Source organism: Coturnix japonica, chromosome 1 (assembly GCF_001577835.2).
Source record: "Coturnix japonica isolate 7356 chromosome 1, Coturnix japonica 2.1, whole genome shotgun sequence".
NCBI lineage: Eukaryota > Metazoa > Chordata > Aves > Galliformes > Phasianidae > Coturnix > Coturnix japonica.
In genome coordinates, this window is record NC_029516.1 from 11894109 (window position 1) to 11921374 (window position 27266).

The 27266-nt window shown below is 39.5% G+C and overlaps 1 protein-coding gene across 3 annotated transcripts in view; it reads right to left on the reverse strand.

Moving 5' to 3' along the window:
* The window catches only part of RELN (reelin), a 251068-nt gene that overhangs the window by 172281 nt on the left and 51521 nt on the right, over positions 1-27266 (reverse strand). For all 3 annotated transcript variants that reach the window (XM_015884323.2, XM_015884245.2, XM_032442336.1), the window contains exon 3: positions 7823-7958. In XM_015884323.2, coding sequence (XP_015739809.1) covers positions 7823-7958 — 136 coding nt within the window. The remainder of the gene's footprint in view (positions 1-7822; positions 7959-27266) is intronic.

Here is a 27266-nt window from a genome sequence, read left to right on the forward strand (position 1 = left end):
TAATATATTTTATATTCTGGTCATGCTTTCAAAATTAAAGCATCTTGGGACGAAGGGAAGAAAAAGCATCCCTTTCAGTGAAACAAACATTTATACTCTTTAACTAAAATATGTTTGAAAAATAACCCTGAGGTTAAATTCAAGGGAGAACAAAACAAAATTCAAGGGAGAATTCTAAACACAATTACTGATAACTGTATTGTAGATTGCAAATTGATGGCCTCGTGCAGAAAATAATGGGTACATTGCACAGAATCTAATCTCAGCTTCTAGAACTGCCAAATGAACATTCGTAAGAAGGGGAAGTAATTCTTACAGTGCTTGTTTTATTATTTAGATAATACCAGCAGAAATGAATTTCATTTTCTTTCACGAAGAAAGTGGAAGAGCCCTATATGGAACAATGCCAAATTCTTAACAGAGTAGCCAAAGGCCATACTGAGTTGCTTTCTGCTATTATACACTACAGTTATCTAATATATTAAAACTGAATCCTAATATTGAACCATCTTGCAGTTTTCTATTCTGACACTACTCAGTGTTGAAAGTTTTATGTTTTCTCTCATCTTTTGAATTGAACCCAACTTATCAACTGAACTGTCACCTGCTTTTCTTCTTTTAAACACACACTCATTTATTCATTCTTCCTGGCTTTGTTAATTCTGCTTTTCTTGCATCCATGCAGCATGAAGGGCCTGCAATAGCAAAAGGCCAGTTCTCTGCAAGATTGGAAAAAGTGTTAAGCACTGGATATTCCTCTTGTTTTGATGAACATTTAGTAGGATTGTCACTCTTCTAAGATGATATCAAACAGTAAGAAAAAAAAGCAAGACTTGAACTTCACAAAGCTGCCTGTTCTACTTACTCACTTCAGCATTTTTCCACTGTTGAGCAGCCAACCCAGTAGAAATTCCTGACATGGACAAACACACTGACTATTGACAGAGATGGGGAGGAAGGACTATTTTTTCTTCACGTGGTATTTGTTGATTACTTTTAGGCAGCTGAGTTTGTCTGGGTGGGATACAGATCCAGACAAAACCCTTAGGAGTCTGTAGAAAGGTCTGTGTGGAAACTGGTTAGCTAGTGATCCACTACAGTTAGTGAAGACCTAAGGTTTGATTCTGCATCCTGAGCATATCTGGAACCATTTGGGATGTCCAATGGAAACTACTAGAGGTAACTCCCTCTAAATGTAAATAAAGCTGGCTGTCAGGTCTCACACGCCTGCAGTTCTGTAACTGGGTTGCACCTCAACTAACTATCAAAGGAATTAGAGATACTTGGTTCACTCATAGATACCTATTGAGAGATATGTATATATCTATCCAAAGCTGAAACTGAAAAAGCATTTGAGGAGTTGAAATTGGTGCAATCAGCTAGCATTGTCCATCATAGTTTTCTTCTTTTACATTGAACTCTCTTGAATACTCCCTCATTACAGTACACTTTGTGCTAGAACATAATGATGTTTCTGAAAATACACAGAATTCCTCACTGGTCTTCTCTGTTTGCATTGTCACTGCATAAAAAAGGCAAAAGAGAGACAAAATAGACAAGGAAACTGTAATTCTCCACAATCAGCTGGGTCTATGTTGCTTGGGGTCATACTCAGAATGAGTCACAGTGATTCCATGCATAGTGTTTGATTTCACTGGGAAATTAACAAACGTGGAGGATGAAGGAGGTAATCTGGGCACCACATCAAAATAGGACACAAGCAGAGCCAAGATCTGAATGAAACACTGGCTTGTGATTTTCAGAATGTTACACATAATGCTGATTGACATGACAACAATGCCTCTCCCCAGGGAAGTGGAAAATACAGCAAAGGAGCAATTTTTCTTCATAGTTCCACAGTTCCACTACACCAGCACACCAGAAGGAACAGTTGATGAGGATTTTTATAAGCAATATGGATACATCATATCTACCTCGACTGCAAATAAGCACTGTTACTTTGTGCTCATACAATCCTTGTCTCAGACGGGGCTACTGATATAGCAACAGCAAAAAGACTGATGGTAAATACCCTGCTTCACTACCACCTTGCAATAAACGTCAGGAAGATGCTGACACAGCAAGCTGGTGCTTCACAGAACCCAGAGCCAAGGCCACCTATAAGTTATGGTGTCCATGTGCTTTATGAGATGTTCTTTAAGTGACTGCAAATGTTACAAATCATAGCAGAAAAACAGGATGCTATGAACAACTCTGATTCTTCCTAAGAATGCAAGGAATAGAATCTATATGATCGTATATTCAAGAGCTGAGTGATACATAAATACAAGCAACCTTTGTTTTGATATTTCCTATTTTCTATTTACATTTTTAATACCTGTCTGTACTACCACTGAGTATAAACAGTCATATACCTAATTTTGAAGTTACTCCTCTGCATTTCTTTCATTTGAGGGTGGGTTTTAGGTTGTGGGTTTCATTTCTTTAAAAGAAGTGAAAGAGAACAGCAAACATTGCCTTAAATGTCTGTTTAGCAAAGTGGTTTACCGGGAGAATGTGACTTCTTCCAACAATATATTCCTCTCCCCACCCTAGTAGTAGGTATACTATAGAAGACTATATAATCTTGAATGTTTATTCAAGATGTCCATAATTCTTATCATGGGTTTTCTGTAAATGCTTTAAATAGGTAACCAAGCCTCTCAATCACAGTCTTTATGTTCTGTAGTGTTTGTGTAGCGTGATATTTCAAGTACATGCACTGGCACAGCTGCCAGCTCCTAGAAACCAGCTTAAACCTATGGGCACAAAAAGACTGGTTTGGGAAGAGGGTACTTAAAATTTCCCAGAAAGGAGTTGTATCATCAGGTGATTGTGGGGAAAAAGGTGTACTCAAACAGTAACAACACAGCTCTTTCCTTGGATGTTTCTTCCAAGTATCTTTCAATAGCTCAGCTGTTCGCCACAGTACTGAGGCCCAGTCTGTGCCCCCGAGCTGTGCTGGGAACTAATGCTCCTGCTCCAGAAGTGATACACCTTGCTTCAATTCTCCTACCCCTGTCTGCATAGGTGGACACTGCCACTAATTAGATGCCATTACACAAGTCTAGTTCAGTTCAGCTCTGGCAAACAGATATAAAACAGTCTTAAAGATCAAAATACCTAAAAAGCTACACTGTGCAGAATTTAAATCTTGCAAATTGATAAGTATATTTCAAAAGCTTTCTACTACTACTAGAAATTGCAGTGTACATACATATAAATAACTGGAATTAGAAGATACTTGTTTGATGACAAGGAAAAAAAAAAAAAAAGCTATATCTTAAAAAAGCACTTATTTTCCAAAGTAAATTCTATAGCAACCTATTGTATTTAATACAATAGCTGGAACTTCTGCAGTAAGCCATGCTGGTGCTCAAAACACAGTATGCTCTTGAAATTTGGGTCAGCTTCATTACTTCCACAAACAAGGAAGTTAAGCCATCTATAAACATATGGGCTTAACAACCTCAGATGCAATGCTGCATATCACCCTGTCATTATCATCCCCACAGCAGGATGGGGTTTAACTGGGTGAGGGTGAGCTTTGAGTAGAAAGTGCAGACAGTGAGACCAAGCTGAAGGCTCATGAAGATAATGCTCTACAGATTTCCAACAATCAGAGAAATCCCTTGTTAGCACAAAGGAGGGCCTGCTGTTTTGGTGGCCCTGTGCCAGGGCCTCACTGCCCTCTGAGTAAAGAATTTCCTCCTAACATCTAACCCAGATCTCCTCTCTTTTAGTTTAAGACTATTTTCATCTTGTCCTATCACTATCTACCCATGTAAAAAAAAAATAACAGTCAATCTCTCTCATGCTTATAAGCTTCCTTTAAGTAATGGAAGTCTGCAATGAGGTTTCCCCAGAGCCTTTTCTTCTCCAGGCTGAACAAACCCAGCTCCCTCAGTCCATCTTCACTGACAGTCTCACCTTTGACTGAGAAGCATAGATGTATTAAATGGGAATTTTCCCAATGATGTCTATGGGATTTTGACATCCCCGTAGGGATTAAGATTTTCTTTAATATTGGTAGTACACTGTAAATCTTCAGTTTCTATCAAGTTGCTTAAGATTACCAGAAATTTAAGCAATATAATCTGTTAAGTCTACTTTAACAACTAAATGTGCTGTTATTTCCTTTCCCAGACCTTTTTGTTTAGGCACGTCAGCAATAAATATGCTTCTGACAGAATGTTACAAAAATAAGAAATCATAACCAAGACCAAATAAGTGAGAAATGACACTTCAATATATGATTCAGAAAAGAAAGAAAATAAAATATTCCAGCTCTACACTTTCCTCATCCCAAACCAAGCACTAACATGTAAGATATCCATCTACATTGGAGGGAGAGGCTAGAATGCTCTCACTGACATTAACTTATATGAATGACTAACTTGAGCCCCGAGTATTTTAGCCTTTGGGCTTATTTGTCCATGGCCCTCCAGGAGTAAGTCAATAGCACTTCCATAACAGCTCATTGTGCAGAGGCCCAGGGAGATTCGCCTGGTGACCTCTGTCCAGCGCCTCCTGGGAAGTATCCAGAGAGAGGTGTCAGCATGGCAAAGCTTGCACTGCCAGAGCTGGCACTAATTAATGACCTTATTATCCATCCTGAGAGAGGTCAAAGACTAACAAGCTGAGCTGAATGACAGACGCATCTGCAACAGCATAGGAGGCTCTTAGCTCTGCCACACTGTTGACAGAGTTCATAAATTATCACCCAGGTACCTTTGTGAATACCTTTATGTTATATTTAAACTAGACAAGTAGTTAGTGCCAAGCGTTAAAAAGTCTTTTTAAGTTAATCTTCTGTGGAGAAGCGAGTGGAAATGAACAAGGAAAAGGCAGTTCTCTGAAGTCAGAGAGCCATGCAAGGCAGGCAGCCTAGCACAGCACAAAGCAGTAGCTTTGTTTTCTGTAGCCAGGGATTTGGTAGGCATGGGAAGCACCAAACAGATATGGGTTGCACTGTTTTGCATATTCTCAAGGAGAAATGAGCAACAAAGAGCATCCTTATGGGATGGAAGTCTGAAAAGCCTCAGAGCAATGGCTGGCTGGGACAGGTTGACCAGGACTGTCTGCAGTGCCAGGAAAGGCACTTTTGGTGTCTCTTTACCCAGACTGCTGACATCCTTATGTTGACACCAGTGCTGCAAGTTATAGCCTCAGGTAAATCCAGATTTCTGTGTATGTTCTATACACCATAGCATGATTAAAAACTGTATCAACACAGTCTAACCAACACTGCTTTCAAATAGGTGCAACTGCACATTATGGCTATGACAGGCAATCAGGAAATGGTTTCAAACTAAGAGAGGGAAGATTTAGATTGGAAAAGATTTTTCTATTATAAGAGTATTGAAGCACTGGAACAGACTGCCAAAAGATATGTGGGTGCATTGTCCTTAGAAACATTCAAAGTGAGGCTAGATGCAACTCTGAGAACCTGCCCTATTTGTAGGTCTCCCCATTCATTACAAGGGAGTTGGGCTAGAAGACCTTTAAGAGCTGCTTGCAACTCAAACGATACTATGATTCTATACTATAGATACTATACTACGATTCCAAAGCAGTTCAGTGCTAACCTAACCCTCACTGGAGCCAGTAATGAACATTCAATTGATTTCAACATAGGCAAACACCTACTGCCTCAAAAAACATTCCTTCAATTTCACTTACGTGTGAATAAGCACCCACAGCACTACTCATACATCTAGAGAACTGTCCATAAGCTCTTCTTCCACAATAACAAGCAGAAAGCCATTTGCTCAAAAGTGTAGGTGTAATGCTGAAACGTATCAGAAAGCACAGCAATGACAGTCCCAGGCTGCAGCAAGTGCAGTTATTTTCAAATGTGGCAGCCATAGAAACAAAAGAAAGAAACTGCTCACCCTTAGAAAGCCTCACACAGGGATGTCTAGCAAGAAAGTCTCCACTGCCAGCCCTTAAATGAGGTCTGGGAAGGGGTGGATTCTGTTTCCACCCTTCCAGTCACTCAATGCATTGCATATACCTGAGCTCCCCTGGTCTGGCCCTGCCTTCCCACCAGGTGCTCAATCACTGGTTCATGCTGTGACTGCATTTCTGTCACAGGATGTCTGTTTATAAATTGGCCTTAAAACTTCCAAAAGAAGGTCACATCTCTTAAAAAAAGTCTATTACAGTTACTGTGTACTCTGGGACCAACAATTGTTTCTTGAATATACAAAACAACAACAAAGAAAGGGAATGACCAAGAGTATGAAGAAAAGATTTGCAGTTCATCTCACTTTTCTCACGTACCTATGAGAACAAAATTTAGTTACTACAATTTGACCAACAAAGTTAATTATGCATCCTTGTAATTCCTGTTTAAATAGGTAAAGTCCAAACATTTTCTATCTTAATAAGGGAGCTGATGGATTTCCTTAGTCCAAGTGCAACTATTTTGTTGAGGCTAACTTTTCTAATACAGAATTCACACAAAGCAGTGGCAGTATTTCCTCCAAAATTTCCACGGATTTGACTTGTATCAAATAATGAATGGGGGATCTTACATAACATAAACAGCTTATCTGGTGCGTTGTAGAAATTAATGAGAAACAAAATTCTGTCACTCATCTCAAATATTTGTTTCCCAGTTCACTGTTGGACATTTAGAATAAAACGAGACCTAAAGATAAAAATGTCTTGGCATTGTCATTGCCGCTAATAACATATTGTAACAAAACAAGCAACAAAACTTCATTGTGGAGGAAAAGGGGAATATCAGACATAGATCAGTCAATCAGCAGGTTCTGTGATCACTATCAGCAACTCATCTCCTCAAAGAAGGAAGAAACTCACTTTTTGTGTTTTCCCATACATTAAACAATAAAGCAACTTGTTTATACTGGGACACTTACCTGCGGCTTCCTAGACAGAAAGGAAAAAACGCACATTGAGAGCAAGATTTCTTGGGATAATCAGGGCGGTCACCAAAGTGCACAGGTCTCACACTGAAATACTGTGACCATTGACTTCTCTAACTAGGGAGCACCCTGGCTTTTTGTCTGTGAGTGGATCAAGTTTGAAGTATTTTCTGCTTTCAGTTCTATTCTACGTACGTATTTTTACCTCATATCTACCAAAATTCTGGGAGAAGTAGAAAAGAATTTAAGGTAAAATATACTAATATGTATATTGTAATAATATTAAGTTGTGTATTTTGTGGGCACTTGATAAAGAATTAAATTATTGTATGCTGACTTGGGTATTTTAAAAAAATTACCAATAAATCCCTGAAAGTAATCTTTATTTCTGAGGTTGTAAATGAGCAGAACTAAGCAGAAGGTAAAGTGTTTTTCACCAGGAACTGTTAATATTTGAATGTGAGTATTCTTGACTGCTTGTGCTTTATGGTGAGGCTCACAATCTGAACAACATCATGAGAACTTTGTGAGGTTCTAACTCTTACTGAATGCAACAAGTAGAAAAAAAATAAAAGGTCAATGCAAATGTGCTGTATTCTGAAAAGTTCATTGATATGACTAATAACTAAGCGGAATCATTTTCTATTGAAATGCCAGTCTTGATGCACTTATACCTTATTTTTCTGATGGCACACTACATTATAGAACACTGTCTCCTTCTTCTACGTTTAGACATATGAAGTCCCAGTACACACAAACTTATCAATCAGAAAGAACTCAGTAGTTTTTCTTCCAAGTAAAGTCTACTCTTAACAGGACCATTGTGCAAGCGTAAACTCCTAGTACAAATGAGTTAAAATCATTTTGTTGCCTCCAAAATGGTTATCTTCTTTGGCTATAGGAATCATATGTGCTGTAAATATACGTACATGAAGTTCACGCAGCCCGTCCCTGCAGGTGGAGCAATCCAAACAAAACTGAGATTGGTGGTTGGGAGGTGACTCACGTGTGACGCGACCACACTGCACATGAACTGATTCCCAAACTGGTGGTCAGACATAATTCCTACAAGAAAGACACAGGGGAGATAAACAGTAACACATGTTAATGGCTCTTTGCATGGTGCTAACAGATAGAGTAATACATCTACCATGTGTTTCATCATGGCAATATGCAATGTGAAAAGCCAAGAGTATGCCACAGACTAATTAGAATTAATGCCAATGAAAACACTGGATCTGGCCTTTGCTTGAGCCAAGGCTGACTTTGGCTTCATGTACTTGCTGTCATTATTCTTTATGAGCCCAATACCAGAGGAATTATTTGCATTTTTAAAGGAGAAAGGTGGACTGCAGCTGCTGTAAATCAGTGTTACTCCATTAACTGATTTACATATATTATCAATCTGAAAGAAAATAAAATCTGAAGGAGAAATCTCATGTTTTAATTAGCAAAATGAAGCTGATAGAGAAAGGTGTTATCTTTTAGTAGACAGGCACATCTACTTGGAAAAAAAAGCAGATGAGCTTTTGTTTAATTTACTCTTCTGATCTGAAATAAAAGCAGCAGCTTTCAACAGCTTTACCAGTATGCTCTCCTTTGAATTTTTTGTTTTTGAATTGGCCTTTAATATATGGATGAATGTAAATGTCTTCTGTTAATCATCCTCTCTGGAATTCACTCCAGTTCATCATTAGATAAAAGAACTGTATTTTTTTTTAAACAAAACTAACAAAAAACAAACACCTTCCCCACCCCCCAACAACAACACAACAATTATGACACCAATCTTCTTCCCCCTTGGAGTCCTTCTGAAGTTTCCTACAGATCAGAGAAAGCATGGTTGTTTGTTTAGCACCCCCAGGCTTAAAGTCAGGCAGTCTTACTTAAATGGATTACTACACCTTTAATCTCAGCACATTAAACAATAAATATTAAGACTATTCTTTTGAATGTGCATATTAGAAGAAAATGCCTTTTTCCCAGTGACTTCAAATATTGATCCTTCAGTTCAAAGAATAGTTCCATGGGCTAAAACACTGCTAATAGGATCAGAGGAAGAGCAAATAGTAGCAGGTGCCTCCGTGCTCCAGAAGGTGACTGTTAGCTGTTATGTTGCTTGGAAAGTTTATAGTAGCTGGGTGTGAGGAACAATTTCTTCTCAGCAAGAGTGGTGAGGCACTGGCACAGGCTGCCCAAGGAGGTGGTCAAGTTGCCATCCCTGGAGCTGCTCAAGAAAAGGGTGGATGTTGCACTGAGTGATATGCTCTAGAGCTGTCACAGGCATGGGTTTGTGGCTGGACTAGATAATCCTAGTTGTCTTTCCAACATTAATGGTTCTGTAATTCTATGATTCTGTGATTTCTTACAGTCCCTTGCTGTACTTCAAACAATAGATAAACAAACCTTTCTTTGCCTCTCAGAATCCCCAACAACTGTTTTTGACTGCTGTTCTGAAATGCAAACCCAGCAGATCCTCTTAAACCTTTCCTCTTAAACACTTCCACGAGTGGAGGAGTTTGCCCACAGAAGCCCTTCACTGCAGAGGCAGATGAATCTGCTCCCCCTGTGCCTCCCCCAGAGGCTGCCAAAGCAATTGGGAGGGACCTTGGGAGGAAATTGCCAAGTGTTTTACAGATCGAAAGCAACATATGAAATCCCACTTAGGCTTGTGAGAGCCATAGCTCAGGTTATATATATTGTTCGTCTTGGGGGCTATTACATTCTAAACCTGCTTCAGTTTTGAGGGAGAAATGAAGCCACAGCCAGTATAAGTATTCTGTCCCAGGAATGACAGGAGTGCGTGATGGCAGTGATGGCTGTATCTTTTACAAATGAACACAGCCCTCACACGCAGGCTTTTTCAATTAGTTCCCCACTGATGCATACACAACGTATTCCGTCATTCAGGATGCTACACAGCTCAGCTCAAATTCCCTGCAAATGGAATCACAGAATTATGGAGTCATGGAATAATTTGGGTTGGAAGAGACTTAAAAATATTAAGTTCCAAGTGCTTGTCATGAGTGGGGATAGATCTTATTGAGTTGGGTTGGCCACAGTGAAGGCTCAGGATTCTCAGGATGGGAGCCTCACATCTGGAGAGCAGTGGTAGGGAAACCCAGGGTGATAGATTTTTACTGACTCATTCTAGTTTACTGCATGATAGCAGGTGCATGACCATCTCTTGTCAGTCTACACTGACATTTTAAGGTTTTATTTGCCACCCTTGACTAATTGGGGTGGTGGCATTGTCAAACAAACAAACAAGCAAACAAACAAAACATATACAGAGACAGATGTGTCAAAAAATATGCCCAAGGATATATATACACCCTTGCAGAGCATGTGGTACTTAGGCAACTGTTTTGATTTGCTGAGAGTGAAAGATGAAATCTGTTTCTTTCCCGAAGCTGGGGGACTTAGACTTCTCTCTAAAGTTTTGGCAATACCCAGTGACTTCGGAGTGTGGGACTTTATCTCCAGAACCTATATAGGGCACAAGCTCATACATAGCAGCATCCCTGGTTGCTTAATGGGAAATAGAACCAGCTAAAGGCTTTAGCAGGCAATTTAAATAACAGATATTTTGAGGGGAGAAACAGGAACAGCACTTCAGACTGAAGAAATCTCCCTTTCTTCAGAGCCAAGTACAAGAGAAGACAAAGACTGCCCTACCCACATCCTGCAGCCAGGGACAGGCACACCAGCTTGGGAAATGTGACTGTTTTCCTTGGCAGCAACTCGTGAGTTAATGAATTCCCTAGGTTTCAAGGCAGTAGACTGCAAAAATGTGTCTAATACATCAAACATGCACAACATCTGTGGAGAATTTATTTTCCCTTTGACTTACAGTTTATAAAAAGAACAACTTTTCAGCGACAAGAATAAATTCTAAACAATGAAAAGAAACTCATTCAGAATTTTTGAAGACAAAAATGTCAATGAATTGCAAAGAGAATACTCAAAATTCTGTGTTACAATTGCATCACAGTTTTGGCATTATATTTTATTAACAGTTTATCACGATAATTTTTACAGTAAAAACTATCACTCTTTATCTGTTGGACCTCTACTGGGAATGTCAAACTCTACTTTCGATTCAGTGTTTTTAGGGTATTTCATGAAAATGAAGTATTGATACTTCATGGAAGAACACAGAGATGCTTAAAAAACCTTACTCTGAATGAGACTTAAAACCAAAAGATTCATGCTGAAAAGGGGAGCATGAAAACAACAAAACATCATAAAAATGTGAAAGATGGAAGAATGCAATTAATGCCAAGAACTTATTTAAATAGAGAAGAAAAAAGAGAGAGAAACTGTTATTTCCTCTTCTTGCTACCAGCTTTCTGGAAGCACCTTGCTATGTAAAGCAGCACTTCCCTTCTCCATTCCCCCTCCAACCAGGCAAGCTGCTTCCTAGGCTGAATGCTAGGCCCTAAACATATCTTAGGAGAAATGTGAAACGAGCTTCTTCCACAAAGAAGAAACTGAGAAATGACAGCCCTGGTTTTATTGCAGCTCTCAGAACAAATATGTCCTTCATGTACCTCAGAGCATGACTTCTTGAGGTATTTGGCTCAAGTCCACACTGTCCTATGGACCATGTCCTGCGTGCCAGTGCTGCCATATCCATTCCAGTCTGGTGTTTCAAAGAGTAAGAATCTTAAGGTAACATCTTAAGATTTGTCTGTATAAAACACTCTAAAGCCTTTTGGAAATAACCAATGTTGCCAGCTCACTTAATCCCAGAATGCTCAAAAGCTAGTTACCATGCCATATCCACAGGTCTGAAATGTGCTACATGCAAAGACACCAGGAAGATCTCTTGGAGTGCCTTCTCCCTTGTTTTTCTGGTGTATATTCATCATACTGAGGTGTTCCAGACGCCTGCACTTTTCAGCTACTCCATCCCCTAAAATTTCTGAGCCTTTAGGAGTCCCAGTAAATTCATTCCAGTCCCAGACATGTTTTGTACCTGCGAACAACACTGCTGGGAGAGGAACCAGACGTGCTCAAGCCCTCTCAAGATTTAACTCAGCAGCTGTTTTTATTGCATAAATTTTCAAAAATGTGCTTAGCCCTATTCAACCCACTCTTTAGAGTCCCTGAATGAAAAAGCCTCTATGTGAAGAGGTAGATTTCAAGAGGTAGATCAAACACAAGAAATCCAGACGCAGAGAAAGCTTTTTGAATAGCGAATATAATGTTATGTCCGATGACAAGTCCATTGCTTCAATCTTTGCATGTGAAAAATTATTCTACTGGTAATCACAGTCATTATTAGAGTGTTAGTGCTAATTCAGGAAACTATTGTGCCTCTTTCAGAAGGTGGTATGCAGGAAGGTGAACAAGATACAAAGATGCTGTTTTAGTGGCCAGCAGACATCCAGGCAGTTCCTCAGTTCTTGAGAACTTTAATCTTGGTGTGAGCCTTCCCCAAAAGAGGAGGGAAAGAGGATAGGAACTGTTCTCTCAGTTGGACCCCTGGAAGCCAAAAGATAATCTTTTCTTCTGGCAGTGCTTGGGAAGCATCCAATAGTGCAGACAAATGCAGTAAAATTAACATTCTTTTCTGCTTCCTAAATCTGAGAAATGTGGATCTTGTAATAATTCTGATTTACATGATGTAACTACATGAGGTTTCTTATTTAGAAAGCAGTTTCCTAAACCAATAATTTACACAAGTATCTCATCTGCATGTCAAAGTCCTCAGCTTAACATCCGTGGTAAGTCTCAATAGGATTTCCTGCACTGAACCAGATGGTAGGTAGCCAGCCATTTCTTATTTGCTGTACGAATTAAGGATGATAGTAGGAAAGAGGATTAATGTTAAACACAGGTGTAAGATGAATGACTACAATTTGATTTTGCTGCCTCTAAATTGATTATCATCTGCTACACATTTCCATTTTCAAAGTATTGCATAAGGGTGACAGTAAAATGCCAAACATAAAATATTTATGAAATACCAAGAAAATAAAGCTGTAAGTGCTAAATCACTCCAGGATCTTTGGGAAAGTAATCATTTCTGATTTACAGATAATAAAAATAGACATCTTCAAATGATCTTTCATAATATGAAGGAAGGAGCTGTGGATGCAGGACAGGTCCTTAGGACACCCCTGGGCAATCTGATCTAGTGGTTGGCAAGCTCATCCATGGCAGGGGGGGTTAGAACCAATTGACCTTGCGGGTCCCATCCTACCTAAGCCATTCCATGATTCTAAGACACCTCAGAATCAGGGTCTTCCTGAAGCAGCCCAGAACATGGCTTTTTCTGGAGGCCAATGGAGAGCCCTGCACCTCTCTGCATCATCTGGGAGCAGAAGAGGCTGTGCAGCAGCTGAGCAGTGAGCTGTCAAACCTGAACTCACAGCAATCCAAGTGCAGGCCCTAAGGAAATTTTTAGGCTAGGATCGGTGCACTGGATGTATATAGGCTCTGAGTGCATTTCACAGCTTCTGGGGCTGCAGATTTCAGACCATGTTTCCAGAGCCAGACACCTCCCTTTCTCCTATGTCCTTTCTGGTCCTCACCTGCATATCAGACATAAAAACAAAATATGTCTTTTCACCAAATGCCCTAGCAAGTGAAGCAATGGTTTATTTTTGGTTGCTGGAAGAATATTTCAGCAGTGTCTTTAAACTATTCTGAAACCTTTTCAGGATTCTGAATTAAGTTCTAAAGCTCTGTGTAGAAGAATAGGTATAAAGAAAATCAAATATATATATATGTTCTTATAATATATGTGTGTGTCTAAGAAAACCATCAGCAGTTCGCACTTAAAAGGATGACTGGGAGTAAAGAATTATCTTGGGTTGGCAAATATCCAGTTGTTTCTAAAAGATGAATATGTATACACAATTATGAGCTCATTCTGTGACCTGTACAGAAGTCAAGCAACCTTCTATAGGCAGCTGAACTACCCACAAAAGTCCCTTCAAAGTGAGTAATGGTGCAAAGTCTGGCCCTAAGTGAGCTGCGCTCACTGAGCCAAAAGATGAAGTTACCAATTGATTTTTTTTGATTGATTTCATTCTGCTTCACAGGAAAAACGCATCTTGTTTGATAGCAACAGACTGCTAAAGCGCTTGGTGGCCCCTGTGATCAGTTAAGGGTCAGGGTGATTTGATAAATTATTGAAGAGTATGAAGAAAGAAAAGACTGTAGGCTGTGGTCTTCCACCAGCAATATATTGCCTTCATCTTTCTTGAAGTCACGCATGTATTTAACTGTCATTATTACTGCTTTATCATTAAATAATAGATTATTTCATCCTATGTTGGGGAAAATACCATCCACAAACTAGAAGTAGAAAAAGAACAAATAGCCATATAACAACTTAATAAAGGCTGTCACTAAAATCCTTAACTCCTTTTGTGGTCAGGAGCCAAGTGGAGCCTGAATGCAGTGTACAGAACCCCTGGGGCACTGCTGTGCTGAGCAGCTGGGGACGGAAGTATTTATTTTACAAAATATTGAATGTATTTTCTTCATAGTCCTGGAAACAACAATTTTCTGCAAGTTTGCATCTGAATTACTTTCACAATTTGGGACCCAGGTCAGGACTATTTAGATGCCAGCGAGAGCAGTGCTTTATGTTCATGTTTTTTGAGTACTTCCTGAAGGGAACACTTCACTTGGCGTGCAGGTTTGCAGGAATTAGCCTCTAATATACAGATTTACAAAACTTGCTCTGAAAGGGAGAATATATATATATATTTTGCTCAATCTCCCTTTTAATGCTTTACTTTTAAGTGATTGTTAATCAAAACTTTTGAGCAGCCTTTTGTTAGAAGCCACTTAAGGGTACCGTTTCATGTTGGGGATTTATGAGCGCCAGTCTCATTAAACCTAGCAGAGGTTACACATATGGAAATTCTGGTGCACGGGGAGGAGAATATTGCCTTTCATTTGCATAATTCCCCAAGAAGCTGAATGAGCCCCTTGTGTAGCTATGGGCTGTGAGAGGCAGGGGTGGGGCTGCAGCCTCTGGGTGGGTTTGGGTGGCGTTGGAGGGGGAGAAGAGGGCAATTTACAGCTGAAGCCCAAGTGTTCCGTAGAGAGCAACACGGGAATAAGTGCTCCAAGGCAAGTAGATTTAGTAACAGTAAACAGGGACCAGCAGTAATATAAATAGAAAATGCTAATAAGCTTCTGTGTTGCTGAAGTACAGAAGAAAAAACCCTTCTCAAAGGCTTGAGCCAAAATCTATTTTAAATGTTCACTAACAGCTCTAGCATATTTTATAATAGTAACTTTTGTATTTTTCTTTATAGAAGCTGTTAGGCTGATACCTTCATCCTGTACTAGATTTTCATAGGTCTATTTTAGCAATGCATTCCAGCTCACCCTCTTGCAGGAGAGCAGCTGTCCCTGCTTTGCACCTGCTCTTTTTAAAATGTTTTTGTGTTTGGTAGGTGAGTGTCTCATCCATACAGACAACTCCTGCACAACTTCCCATAGCTACTGCATTGCTCTGAATCCTTCCACTCCAGCACGCATCCCAGAAGCCAATCATTGGACTCATCACTGGATTGGGTTTATGTCAGCAGTTGGTGTGACAAGGGACCACCACGCTGAACTGTCAGGCATTGCTCCCACCTGTCTTATTCCCAGGGCCGTGTGACAATTCAAGAAGGCAGCGCTTAAGATACAGAAATTGCTCTAAATTTTCCCTAGTAGAAATGAAACTGCAAACTGATAGAACAGCCCTGATCTCCTTCTTACACAGAGCCTCACACTGACCAGACCACCCCACTTCATGGCCAAGGTAACATCCAATGGAACATCACTGTGCAACAGCAAGAAAACAGCTGCACACCTCAATACCAATGTAACTGCCCAACATTCATTTACAACGTTGGTAAGTTCTGGTTACATCTACAATCCTTTACAAAGTGTTACCTTCCAGAAAAAAAGAATAATCTTCACAGCAGAGTCCAGCTGTGCCAGGCTGAGTGATTTCTATAGGACAACACCCAGTCTTTGGCTGTACTGTTGATGGCAACACATCGTGATATCCTGGTTGCTTTTCCACAGCCTGGTGTGACTAATTGGGATAATGGCTTCAAGGTTTTACCTACAAAACCCTAAGACTCTTTTTAATTTATTTTTAATGAACTTAATAGTTGCTAGCAGCAGTTTGCCTTGTAACGCATTTCCTCCTTTTTGATCCTTTGCCTGTAGACATCTTCTGCATATGCCCACATTACCATCACTGTCTCAGTCACTGAAGGACGCACTCAGTGTCAGTATCTTCTTTGCGCTGTCCCTAATTATACTTTCTATCTCTGTTATTGACATAAGCAGTGAACTCTGATGTTTAAAATTGATAGTTTCCTCCAAAGCAAATTATATCAGTCAAAACAATCAATAAGGATGCCTTCCTAATGAACCCACAGGGACCTCCATGGAAATTGTTCTACAGATGGAGAATTTATCATTTGCAGACATCATTTGTTGCTTTGCAGTGATGCTATTATGCAAATTGTTTTGTTCTGTTCCACAATTCGTTATGCAGATATCTGAAAGTGAACCTATAAATATGAATTGTTCACAGGCACCCCAAAGTGTTCCTCACCAGTGAGAGACTGTCCAGGTTTCCCATCTCCATAAATGATTTTAAAAGAAAAGACAGGAGATTTAGGTTGGTTGTTAAAAGGAAAGTCATTATTCAGAGGGCAGTGAGGCCCTGGCACAGCTGCCCATATAACTGTGGGTGCCCCATCCCTGGAGAAGCTCAGGGCCGGGTTGGATGGGGCCCTGGGCAGCCTGAGCTGGTGGGGGGCAGCCAGCCCACGGCAGGGGTTGGGACTGGGTGGGCTTTAAGTTCAAACCCAAACCATTCCACGATTCTATGACTCCCTCTGGTCTTGCAGTTCATCAAGAACTGTGTGCTGTAGTTACACATCTACATGGGAAGAGCTGGCTACAAACAAAAGAATCTGGTTTTATCTTTTTACGCACAAAACCGAAGAGCCATTACAGTACACACAGTGTGAAAATACCAGCTATAGTGTCTGCAGCACTCAGTGAAGAGCAGGACTTTGTAGGGAGCCGAATGACTTGACAAATGCGTTTCACTGAGTAGTTTAGCAGTGACACAGAAGATCTTTTTGTGGGTTGCATGAAGGAATTCAATGAAAACTGCCGATCTTCAGGAGTTCTTTCTTTGAAATTATGCTGAGATTCAGCACCATTGGCTAAAAGCTACCACTATCAGTGCTCAGGTCACATTAACCACGGATGGGAGTACAGTTTTGCTCATTGAATGCACACTCCACAAGCACTGTGACGCTAACAAAGACCTGCTGGGTTCACCTCTATATCATGACTAATCCGTTAGACTCACAGCTTTGATCAGCAAGCAAGTTGTCCCCTCCATGCTGAGTCATTAAGGTTAGAAAAGACCACTAAGATCATCTAGACCAACCATCAACCCATCCCACCATGCCCACTAACCATGAGCCACATCTCCACATTTCTTGAACACCTCCAGAGACGGTGACTCCACCATCTCCCTTGACAGCCTGCTCCAATGCCTCACCCCTGGTACAACTTAAAGCCATTACCTCTCATCCAATCATTGTTACCTAAAAATCACAATCTAAGAACTCCCAAATAGTCGTTTAGGTTCTTTATTTATCTTTAACATCCTTTTCTATAATGTCTGCAGGACAAAACAGAAAACGGAAACTGGATAACTGCAAAATGTGGCAGTCGTTTTTCCCTTTCCCTTGTGAAATGGGCAACAGTTTACTTTTCCTACTGCTCTATCTTAAAACTGCTGTGATCCCACCCTTTGTCACTTTATGCTGCATCTCCCCCACTAACCAACAAGGCACTGTCATGCTGAGAATACTGCACTGAGCAGCTAATAATGGAAAGAGCAGCATTCCCATCAGCCTGAATTTCCACGGGGCCAGCAGAATGGTCACATTAAGAAGCAAACTCGTCAGAATACATGCTACAAGCTAACAAATGTCAACAGCAGCAAAACCATCAGGGAAAAAAAAAAAAAAAAAACCACAAAATTTTGTACACAAAATCAAGCAGGAATAATTACAGCCAGTAGGGCCAAAGGGTTAAAAAATTATTTTACACATTCATTTCCATATTAATACTTCTAACTTCAGTGATAAAAAAATCACTAGTGAGAACAAGTCTGGTGCAGTGCCCTTCAGCCAAATGGTATATATATTTATACATACATACCGCAGACAGAATACTGTACTTCCATGCTTTTATTTCTATCTGACAACACATACTGTAACAGTTAAGAGTAGAGAGAAAATAGAGAAAAAAGTAATTCTGCATTTCATTCCTTTGCCTGGAAATTACCCCTTCTAGACAAAATACTATCAATCACAAATAGGCAAGAACACTTTCAAATCAGATATGAACAAAGCAAATAAAGGTTGCCAAGAACCAGAAACCCACTTGTAAACTGTCATTCAACATCAACAGTAATTCTGGGGAAAAAAAGACTGCTGTTCTTGACGTCTTTTCCTTGAAAGACCAGTCTACTACTAAATCTTAAAGGCTGAACTGCAGACATTTCATCCTCAAGCAAGGATCTTATAATACCATGCAGAACTCAATAGTGTCCCAGCACAGACAGTGAGGGGTGGTGGTCCTGTGCACGTCTTGCCTACAGACCTCACAGCTTTGTGGCTCAAATATACTTTCCACTTGCCAAAGATTATAGAATCACCACAGAATGGCTTAGGTTGGAGGGAAACCTAAAGTCCAGCTCTAACACTCTACTGTGGCCAGGGCTGCCATTCACCAGATTGTCCAGGATCCCAACCAACCTGGATTTGAATGTCTTCAAGGGTAAGGCATCTATAACTTCTCTAAGCAGATGTGCCAGTGCCTCATTGCTCTATGAGTAATTAATTTCCTCCTAGCATCAAACCTAAATCTCCCCTTTTTTAGTTTAATGCCTTGTCCTGTCACTATTGGACCACGTGAAAGTTCAGCCTCCCTCCTGTTTGTAAGATCCCTTTAAGTACTTGAAGGCCACATTGAGGTCTTCTCAGAACCTTCTTTTCTCTGGGATGAACAGTCACGACTCCCTCAACCTTTCTGTATAGGGGAGGTGCTACAGCCCTCTGATCACCTTCATGGTCCAAAAGATCTCCCTGAAACTGTGGATTACCTCAGCTTTGATCAGGCACCTGGGCCTACACTTTTTGGAAGACAAGATGTATTTTAAAAGAACTTACAGAAAGAAATTTTAAACCAGTAAAATATATTCACATCTAGAGGCTGGTCAGTGTTCACTTGGAAGCAGCTAATGATACACTCATGAAAAAAATTGTGTGCAACAGAAAGAGAGTACAGAGGCTACACATCCTCCAAACCAACCCTATGGCATTGTTGGCAAGAAGAAAATTACAGGTAGTGCTATGGGATTATGAGGACAAAACTAAGCAAGTGATCACCTCTAAATGGTCTGGATTGTATTTCAAGATCTGGGACAGAATTAGGAAAAAATACATGGTCTGTGACACATAGGGGTCAGTGACACGGGAGGATCCTGGATACTCCCACTGATGCAAGTTTACACTTGGACACTATATTCAAACTTGAAACGTAACTCAGTTCCATGAATGAACGCTTAGCTGCAAGCCTTCTGCTTTGAGCAATGAAGCCCAACTGGGACCCTAGTGGGTTAAATACTCCAAGATCTTATAGTTTTAGAAAAGGTTTAAAAAGTACAGTAAGTCAAAGCAACACACCAGAGAGTTGCACAAGGGAGCAGCAGTCCCATTGACATATAAGGGGAAGGATAAAAATATGAAGATCAAGGCATGGCCCTGCTTTTTTATCTGCAAATCTGCAGGAAAAATAGCCTAAATAGCTGCAGCCCTACAAGGAAGTTCCCCTTTTTTTTGTTGTTGTTTTGCAGATAATGAAATCAACAGAAAAGTGTGAGGGCAAAGTGACAAAATTAACTCTCAGTCTCAAGGTCTCAACTACATTTTTTTCTTGTTCAGGGCAGATTAATAATTCAGAAAATGAGCAGGTTTTCTAATTTCCATTAATCAGCCCTGCTATGTACAACAATTGACTTGTTTTCTCAGTATTATTTCTAAATACTTTGCAGGTCTGATGTGATCTCACACTGTACCATAAGCTTTCACAGATATTAACCCTTCTTTTTATGCACACTTTCTCTTTGGACATCCATGTGGTGCACGGGGCTGGTGGAAAACATCTATGAGTTTATCAACACAATTAGAGCTTCTGGCACTAGTATATAACCAAAAGGATGCTTTTTGGTAAATAACAAGCTTGTCACATCTGAATAGATTAGGGAGTTTCCAGCTGACGTACCAACACGGGCCAAACACACCAGATATTTTAGTCTGGAAAAAATGAAATGACTGCTCACAGGGTATTTCAGCACTCCTTGAATGCAGTGAACAGAACAAGCTGGAAAAAGTACACTGTATTGAATAAACTGTGCTGCTTGGAAAGACTGACAGTTTCATGTGGGTCAACCCAGATGGAGACAAAACTGCTCTGGAGTGAGCTGAAGGAATTGTGGTGGCCTCCTGAGTAAGCTGCTCAGTGTCTACAGATATGCAAAGACTGGAAAGTGCCAGGAATGCCCCCACATCCCACATCCCAAGGCTGTGCCCTTCCAGGAATGGCAGCTGGGTAACCATACTGAGTATCTAAGATTGACCAACACCAGTGGGATGCTGCAAGTCTGAGCAGGCTGCCCTGAGAGCTGACCACTCTCTCCTCTCCCATCCATGTACGCAGACTGAGGGAATTTCATAACCCTTGACATTCCCCTTGCCAGTTAGTTTTTAATTACTAATTCAAATTCGAGCAATTCTGCCAGTTAGAGGTATTCTCTATCATTCCCCATTGGTTAGGATACTTTCTGGAGCAGTAGGAGATATAAATTTGGATATTCTCAGACAGAAGAGAAAATTGACTCCCATGTCCTTGGTGACCACTTCAGCCACTGAGACTTAGTTTAAAAAGGAGACATTCCCCCAGACTGTGAGTTCAGTAAGTGATGTGGCTGCTTTTCTCTCAGCTGGCAGAAATTAAACTTTTCTGCTTGGGTCAAAAGAAAATTATCAAGAAAAAAATTAAAATCTCAGATTAGTACAAAATACATTTTTAAAAAAAATATTTATTTATTTATTTTTATTTTTTAATTTGGTAAGAAACTTGATAATCAGAAAATTTAGGGAAGTACCAATGGTTTCATTGGCAATGACCACAGAACAATGAATCATGTAGGTCTGTGCAATCCAGCACAACTGGAATGTTGTTGTTTATATGCTATTTTCTACAAGAATAGAGATTTCCTCTGTCATAAAGGCAGATGTAGGTTCATTCCTTTATTTGAGATCACCAAATATTAACTCTAACTGCAATGTACAGCTGTTCATATCTCCTAATGACTTCATTATGTAACATTTTTGAGACAGAACATTTGTGATTCCTAATTGGTTCTGTAATGAATTTGATACAATTCATGCTTGTAGCACTGTCTAGTCTTTATTTTTGCAGCCTATCTTAATGAATCACCAGAATTCACTTGGAAATAATTTGCAGAATTAGTTTTCCATCTATCTTTCTTGTGAATATTTTGAACTACTAGTAGTGTGCAATTTGAGCTGGAGCTTGTATGTGGAATATGTCAAAAGCTCAGGGGCTGCTGGTACTCTGCAGCATAGCACAGAATACAAATAGCTCTTCAGAAATTATCTAAGCACAAAATGTATTTTATAGTTATAAGGTAAGAATAACAATGGAAAGATCAAAGTCAAGTAATATTATCTTCCAACTTTCGCATGCTTTTGTTTCTCTTGTTCCTTCACACACTGTTTGAGCTAAGCCCAGAGCTGTCAAAATGGTACCAGCCACTTCTGCTTGAACTACCTTACTACTATGTCTGTCCATGCTGAAATCACTGCTGTGAATAATTAGGTCTTCACAAAGACAGAACAGTTTACTGTACTTTTCCTAGAAGTCTGCGTCAAAACAAAGCTAACAATTAAGTGTAGACTGAAGCATCAAAGCTTTCTTGTTCCAATCATAAAATGACAGTGATACCTTTCCCACTTCAATTTTTTCACCAATATCTTATGAAAGATGCTGTATTAGTAAAAGGAAATTTGAAGACTATCTCCAACATTCCCCACAAATACCGTGTGAAATGAAAAATTCTCTCTTGGTGAAGTGGATCATTTTAATATGAAGCATTATACTGAAAAAGCATGAGATCACTGAGTTGCTTGGCTCTGCTCAGAGTTGTACCTGAAGTGCCTCAGAGCACTTGGACAAAAAAAAAAGTGTAATTACCTGCATCCCTATAAGTATAGTTGTACTTCTTATAACTGTGCTTCTTATCAGCATAGGTCTTCTTTGGATGTCAGGGGGAAGTTCTTCACCAAAAGAACCGTGAGGTGCTGGCACAGGCTGCCCAGAGAGGCTGTGGATGGTGTTCACGGCCAGGTTGGATGGGGCCCTGGGCAGCCTGGTCTAGTAGCAGATCTGGAGGTTGGCAGCCCTGCCTGAGGCAGGGGCGTTGGCGAGGATCTTTGGGATCCCTTCCAACCTAAGCCATCCTATGATCCTTACAGGATCTCTACTAGAAGATATGAGAATTTGATCATAATTTTCTTTCTTGAATTTCTGTGTTATACCAATACAATTTTTCTGTTTATAAAATATGTATTAAAATCCAGAAATCACAGGATGTTGCAGAAAACTTTATTTTAGAGTTTTTGAAACTTCTGCCCAGCTGAGATTTCCCTGAAGAATGCTTTTCTTTGGTCCAATGACCTGAGCAGGAACAACAGAACTCCTGTTTTGAGGTTGATGTTTTCTCCATAGCACATTACTGAACTAAGATGTGGTTATGGGTTTTTTTTGTTTTTCCTTATAAATTTTCAAAGAAAGAACATCCCATTCTTCACTCATTCCTACAGGACCACCATGAATACAGTTAAGTCACACATTGCAGTACATTCTTGGAGGTCTCACGTTGACCACCAAGGGCTGACTTACAAGCTTTTATCTATTTTGTACAAGCTATTTGTTTTAACTCTCCAGAAACCTACGTTTTCATTTCTGGATTAATTTTTCACAAGGAAGATGCATTTTGATTTGTACAGTCTCATCTCCCTTGGTTCTATTCTCATCCCCCATTTCTCCTTCATTTGTTTTGCTTCAGCAAACCTTTAATTCCCAGCCTTTCCATCATTATCTTCTTCCCACTCTCCCTGCTTCCACACTTAATGTAGACCTAGAATATCCCCATATGGATTTGTTCTACAACATATCTCTTAGAGCTGTTTCCTTAAGACCTCAGATTAGTTTTGCTGAAGACCTGCAGTATAGAGCTATCTTCATCTTTCTTCTTGAGAAGTAGACACAACAAACTACCAATCAAAAAATTCCATAGCAAAACCAGGACTCTTGAAACCCAGCGTACATTGGTCTCTGTCTCTGATTTCTTTAGATAGAAAGGTGTGCTCACAAAATCCTAAAGCTCCTGTACGTATCTGTCAAACACTAAAGAGACTTGGATTATAGGTCCAAAAGTAAATGAAAAACCTCACGCTCATTGCAATACGACATCATCAAAAGAGAATTCTTCCCTACATTGTGAAGCATTTGGCTGAAAATGAAATCTGCAGACTTCCAGTTGGTTCATGACAATTACCAATTCTCTTTATTTCATAAAATCCATTATGTGAAGAACCTTGATGTTTTCAGTGTCATTTAAACAAAACTGGCCTATGTTATAATTAAACTTGGATCAAATTTTTAATGGGATCTCAGAGGAAAATGGTATTTGACTAAAAGAGGCATTCTTCTGCATGTATTAATCAAGTGAATTCTTGTTGAACTGCTTGAATTTCATATAATAACACTTCTCCGTTGTTAATTAGCAAAGCAGGAAAATGATAGAATCTGCTGCAATGCTTTTCTATTGTAAATATCCTGAAACCTTTTCTTTTGACTGTCAATACACATTGACTTGTTTAGAGAATAATATTAAGGACAGAAAAAACAAGTTGGAAGAGAGGTCATGAAAAATCTCTGACAAGTATCAAAAAATCACTTTTAGAGTTTCCAGAGGCATCTTATTTAAAAACACAACACTCTTATATTCAAATTAATCCACTATCACATCAAACCATACATTTATGGCACTAAGAAATTAAATCACTTAGACCAGCTGCCACTTATGAATGACCATTCAATAGCACTTCCATGAGTGTTGCTAGTCATTAGCATTTTCATCATTAACGTGAAAGCAGATATGAAATCACCAATAGCAACACTTTCTGAGTTATATAAATGTAAGTGGGAGTTCACGTTAGCCAGGTGAGATATGGCAAACAGAATGTGACTCTTCAGTAAACTGAGTCTACTTTAAAAGCAAAGCAAAACAGAAGGGATTGCACACTAATCTGGAGGAATGAGGAATGGAGAGGTGCAAAAATACCTGTGGTGGGGGTTCATATTCTTAGAGTGAAGCTGAAAATTGCCACAGCCTGGTGAAAGGTTAATAAGCCTTATACTTTTTTGCTTAGACATGAAGAAGATTCTTTACACTAAAAAACTTAGTGTTCAGTCACTATAGGTTATGATTTATTTCTCAAAATTGAGGAGTGATTTGATTTCAGTATATAGGTGTCCTAACATAAGGAAAATGTGACTCATCAAGGATTTTTAGACATTGGTAATTCTATGATTCTATAAAAGAAGTCAAAATAAACTTGTCTTGTTTAGAGAGAAGATGACTACTGCTATATATAATGGAGTTGTAAAGAAGCTGTTTAAGCCAAATTTTTGTATAAGAACAAAGAGTAGAAACTGGACTTGAATACATTTGCTGTAACTTACAACCTTCCTAATCACCAGGCAAATGAAGTATTGAAACAATTTTGCAATAGGAATATGGGCAATAAAAAGACTTCAGGCAGATTTAAGTCAAAGCTTAAATCCAGGCTTCCAGTCTCCAGAATCATTGTCGTGGGGATCAGAGACAAATTGTGACAACCCCTCCTGGGGATGGTTCCTGAGCACCACAGCACTCAGGTATTAAAACAGGACAAATGTCCTCAAAGTAAAGCTCAAATTCCATGGAAGATTTCACAGTTGGATAGACTCATAGCAAAGGTCATATACAAATATTTAGCATTTAGATTAAGCTGGCCAAAAATTAAAAATCTAGCTACCAAAAAAATGGTCTCTAATTCCATTGTACTTCACAGGAGTGGGAAGCATTGCTTCAGTCACAAAAAGTCAAGTTAGCATTTATTGATAACATTTCAATTTTAAGTCCTCTGACTCATTTAATTGATGCAGTTTCCTTCTTATTGCATGTGAAGTGGTACAGTAGTGTTTTACCTAACAGCAGTACTCCAGCTGCATATGATTTTTTCCTTCCAAAGCCTGCCTTTAAAAAAAAGCCATTTCGTTACACTGGCTTTCTGAAACACTTCAGATCTATTGTTTGGCCTCAGGGCACAAAAAATATAAAATCTGCTTATGAAGAGTCTAAGCCATTTTCCCTTAGTTAGAATGATTCTTAAACTACATGCAGCTTCCTATGCTACTATCAGTTTTTGTTTCCTAGCATGTCACGGCTGCTCTAATTAGAGTGATATTTTCTCCCTTTCTTATTCCAAAAACTATAACAGAACCACAGGTTGAAAAAAGAACTCAAGAAATAACTGCAAGCAAGATGGACTAGGATTTACTGTGAAGAGCAAGTCCTTCAAAGTCTAGAACAATCCTTTCTGTAAAACAAGGCACTTTTGCTCATGTGGTTTGTGAGAATCCATAAAATTACAATTACAATTAAAATTACAATGTCTCCAATTATTTCCCCTGAAAATATCCCTTAACAAAATCTCATTTTTACCAGTTCAGAGTTCATGTTTCTTTTTCTGGTGCAAATGCTCAGTGTTAAGAGGTTTTATTTTCTGATAAATAAAGATAATACCGTACTTTTTCCTTTAAAGAAAGGAGGAATTTCATGTCAATTAAAATAGTCAAGGAGAATAAAGATGAAGCACAATGTCTTTTTTGTACTAGACAGTGATTCATGAAGGTGAGTGTTAGCTGAAGTTTTAACACATTCTGATCTGTGGCTGGGATTTTTAAAATTACAGGCATTGTTTTCTTTGACACTATTTATATTTCATTTCACCTTTCAAGAAATATATGGGATAAGCACAAAAGCACAACTGTAAATAGATTACAATAGATAGGACTCAAGAACTCGGCCCTCTCATCGCTGATCTGCAGATGCCTCCATTGGAAATTGCAAATGAATTCAGTTTAAAATTAAATGCTTTTGGAGTCATTCACTGGAGTCTGGAATTCAGCCTATAAATACACATGGGAAACCATCAAATGTGAGTCAGTAATGCAGCGCATGAAAAGCCACTCGTCCTGGCGAGACTCTTCTGCACCAGCTTTTGAGAAAGTACTTCAGAGGGTCTGCAATAGCACAAATTCCACAGCCAGCATAAAATCAGACAGTGTTAACAAGAACCTTTTCTCCTTTTCTTATCCTTTACCAGTAAGATTATGTTAAATAGAATTTCATTTAATAAATTAATTTACTTATTAAATAATAAAGTTCCTCCCTGTAATTTTTAAGCTACACTTTAACCACAGCTGCACTTCAGCTGCTTATAAGGCTGAGCTGTGAAGTGTTTTGTTACCCAAACCAGACAATGCCCTGAGTCTCAGAGGGTGAAAAACAGGGGTCCAGACTGAGACACTGCAGACGTGCTCCACCAGTGGCACCTGGCTCCCTGCTGGAGCTCTGCCTGGCCCAGCCCATGGGGCCCAGGGTACGGGATGTCCCTTTGCCTAAAGGAACTCTAACTCCCCATGCTTCACCAGCTGTACCAACTGCACAGCAACATTCAGTGATATCTGAAATGTGTGGCATGTTGGGTAGAGGGCAGATAGGATGCAAGACCTACTGGGAGCCCCTGAGTGCCTCTGGCAGGTGGCTAGGTATCAATGGCCTTGGGCTTCCACTGATCATAACAGAGCACACCGTGCAGATGTGTGGATATACATCCTGGCCCGGCTGGTGTTTTTATATCTCTTCAAGGTGACATTTTGTAACTAGGCAGTACCCACCTTCCTAAAGAGAAGGGTACAAAGGAAGAGATGAGGAACTCAATGCAAATGTCAGTAGATCAAGAGATTCTTTTGCAAATTGTTTCTCTCAGAGAGCAAAATTTTGGATTTCCTTCATAAGTTTAAAAATCTATTCTTCAGTGATTGCTTTCCATTTAACTAAATATATGTTGGAACTATTAACATGATTCCTGAAACAATTTTTCATAA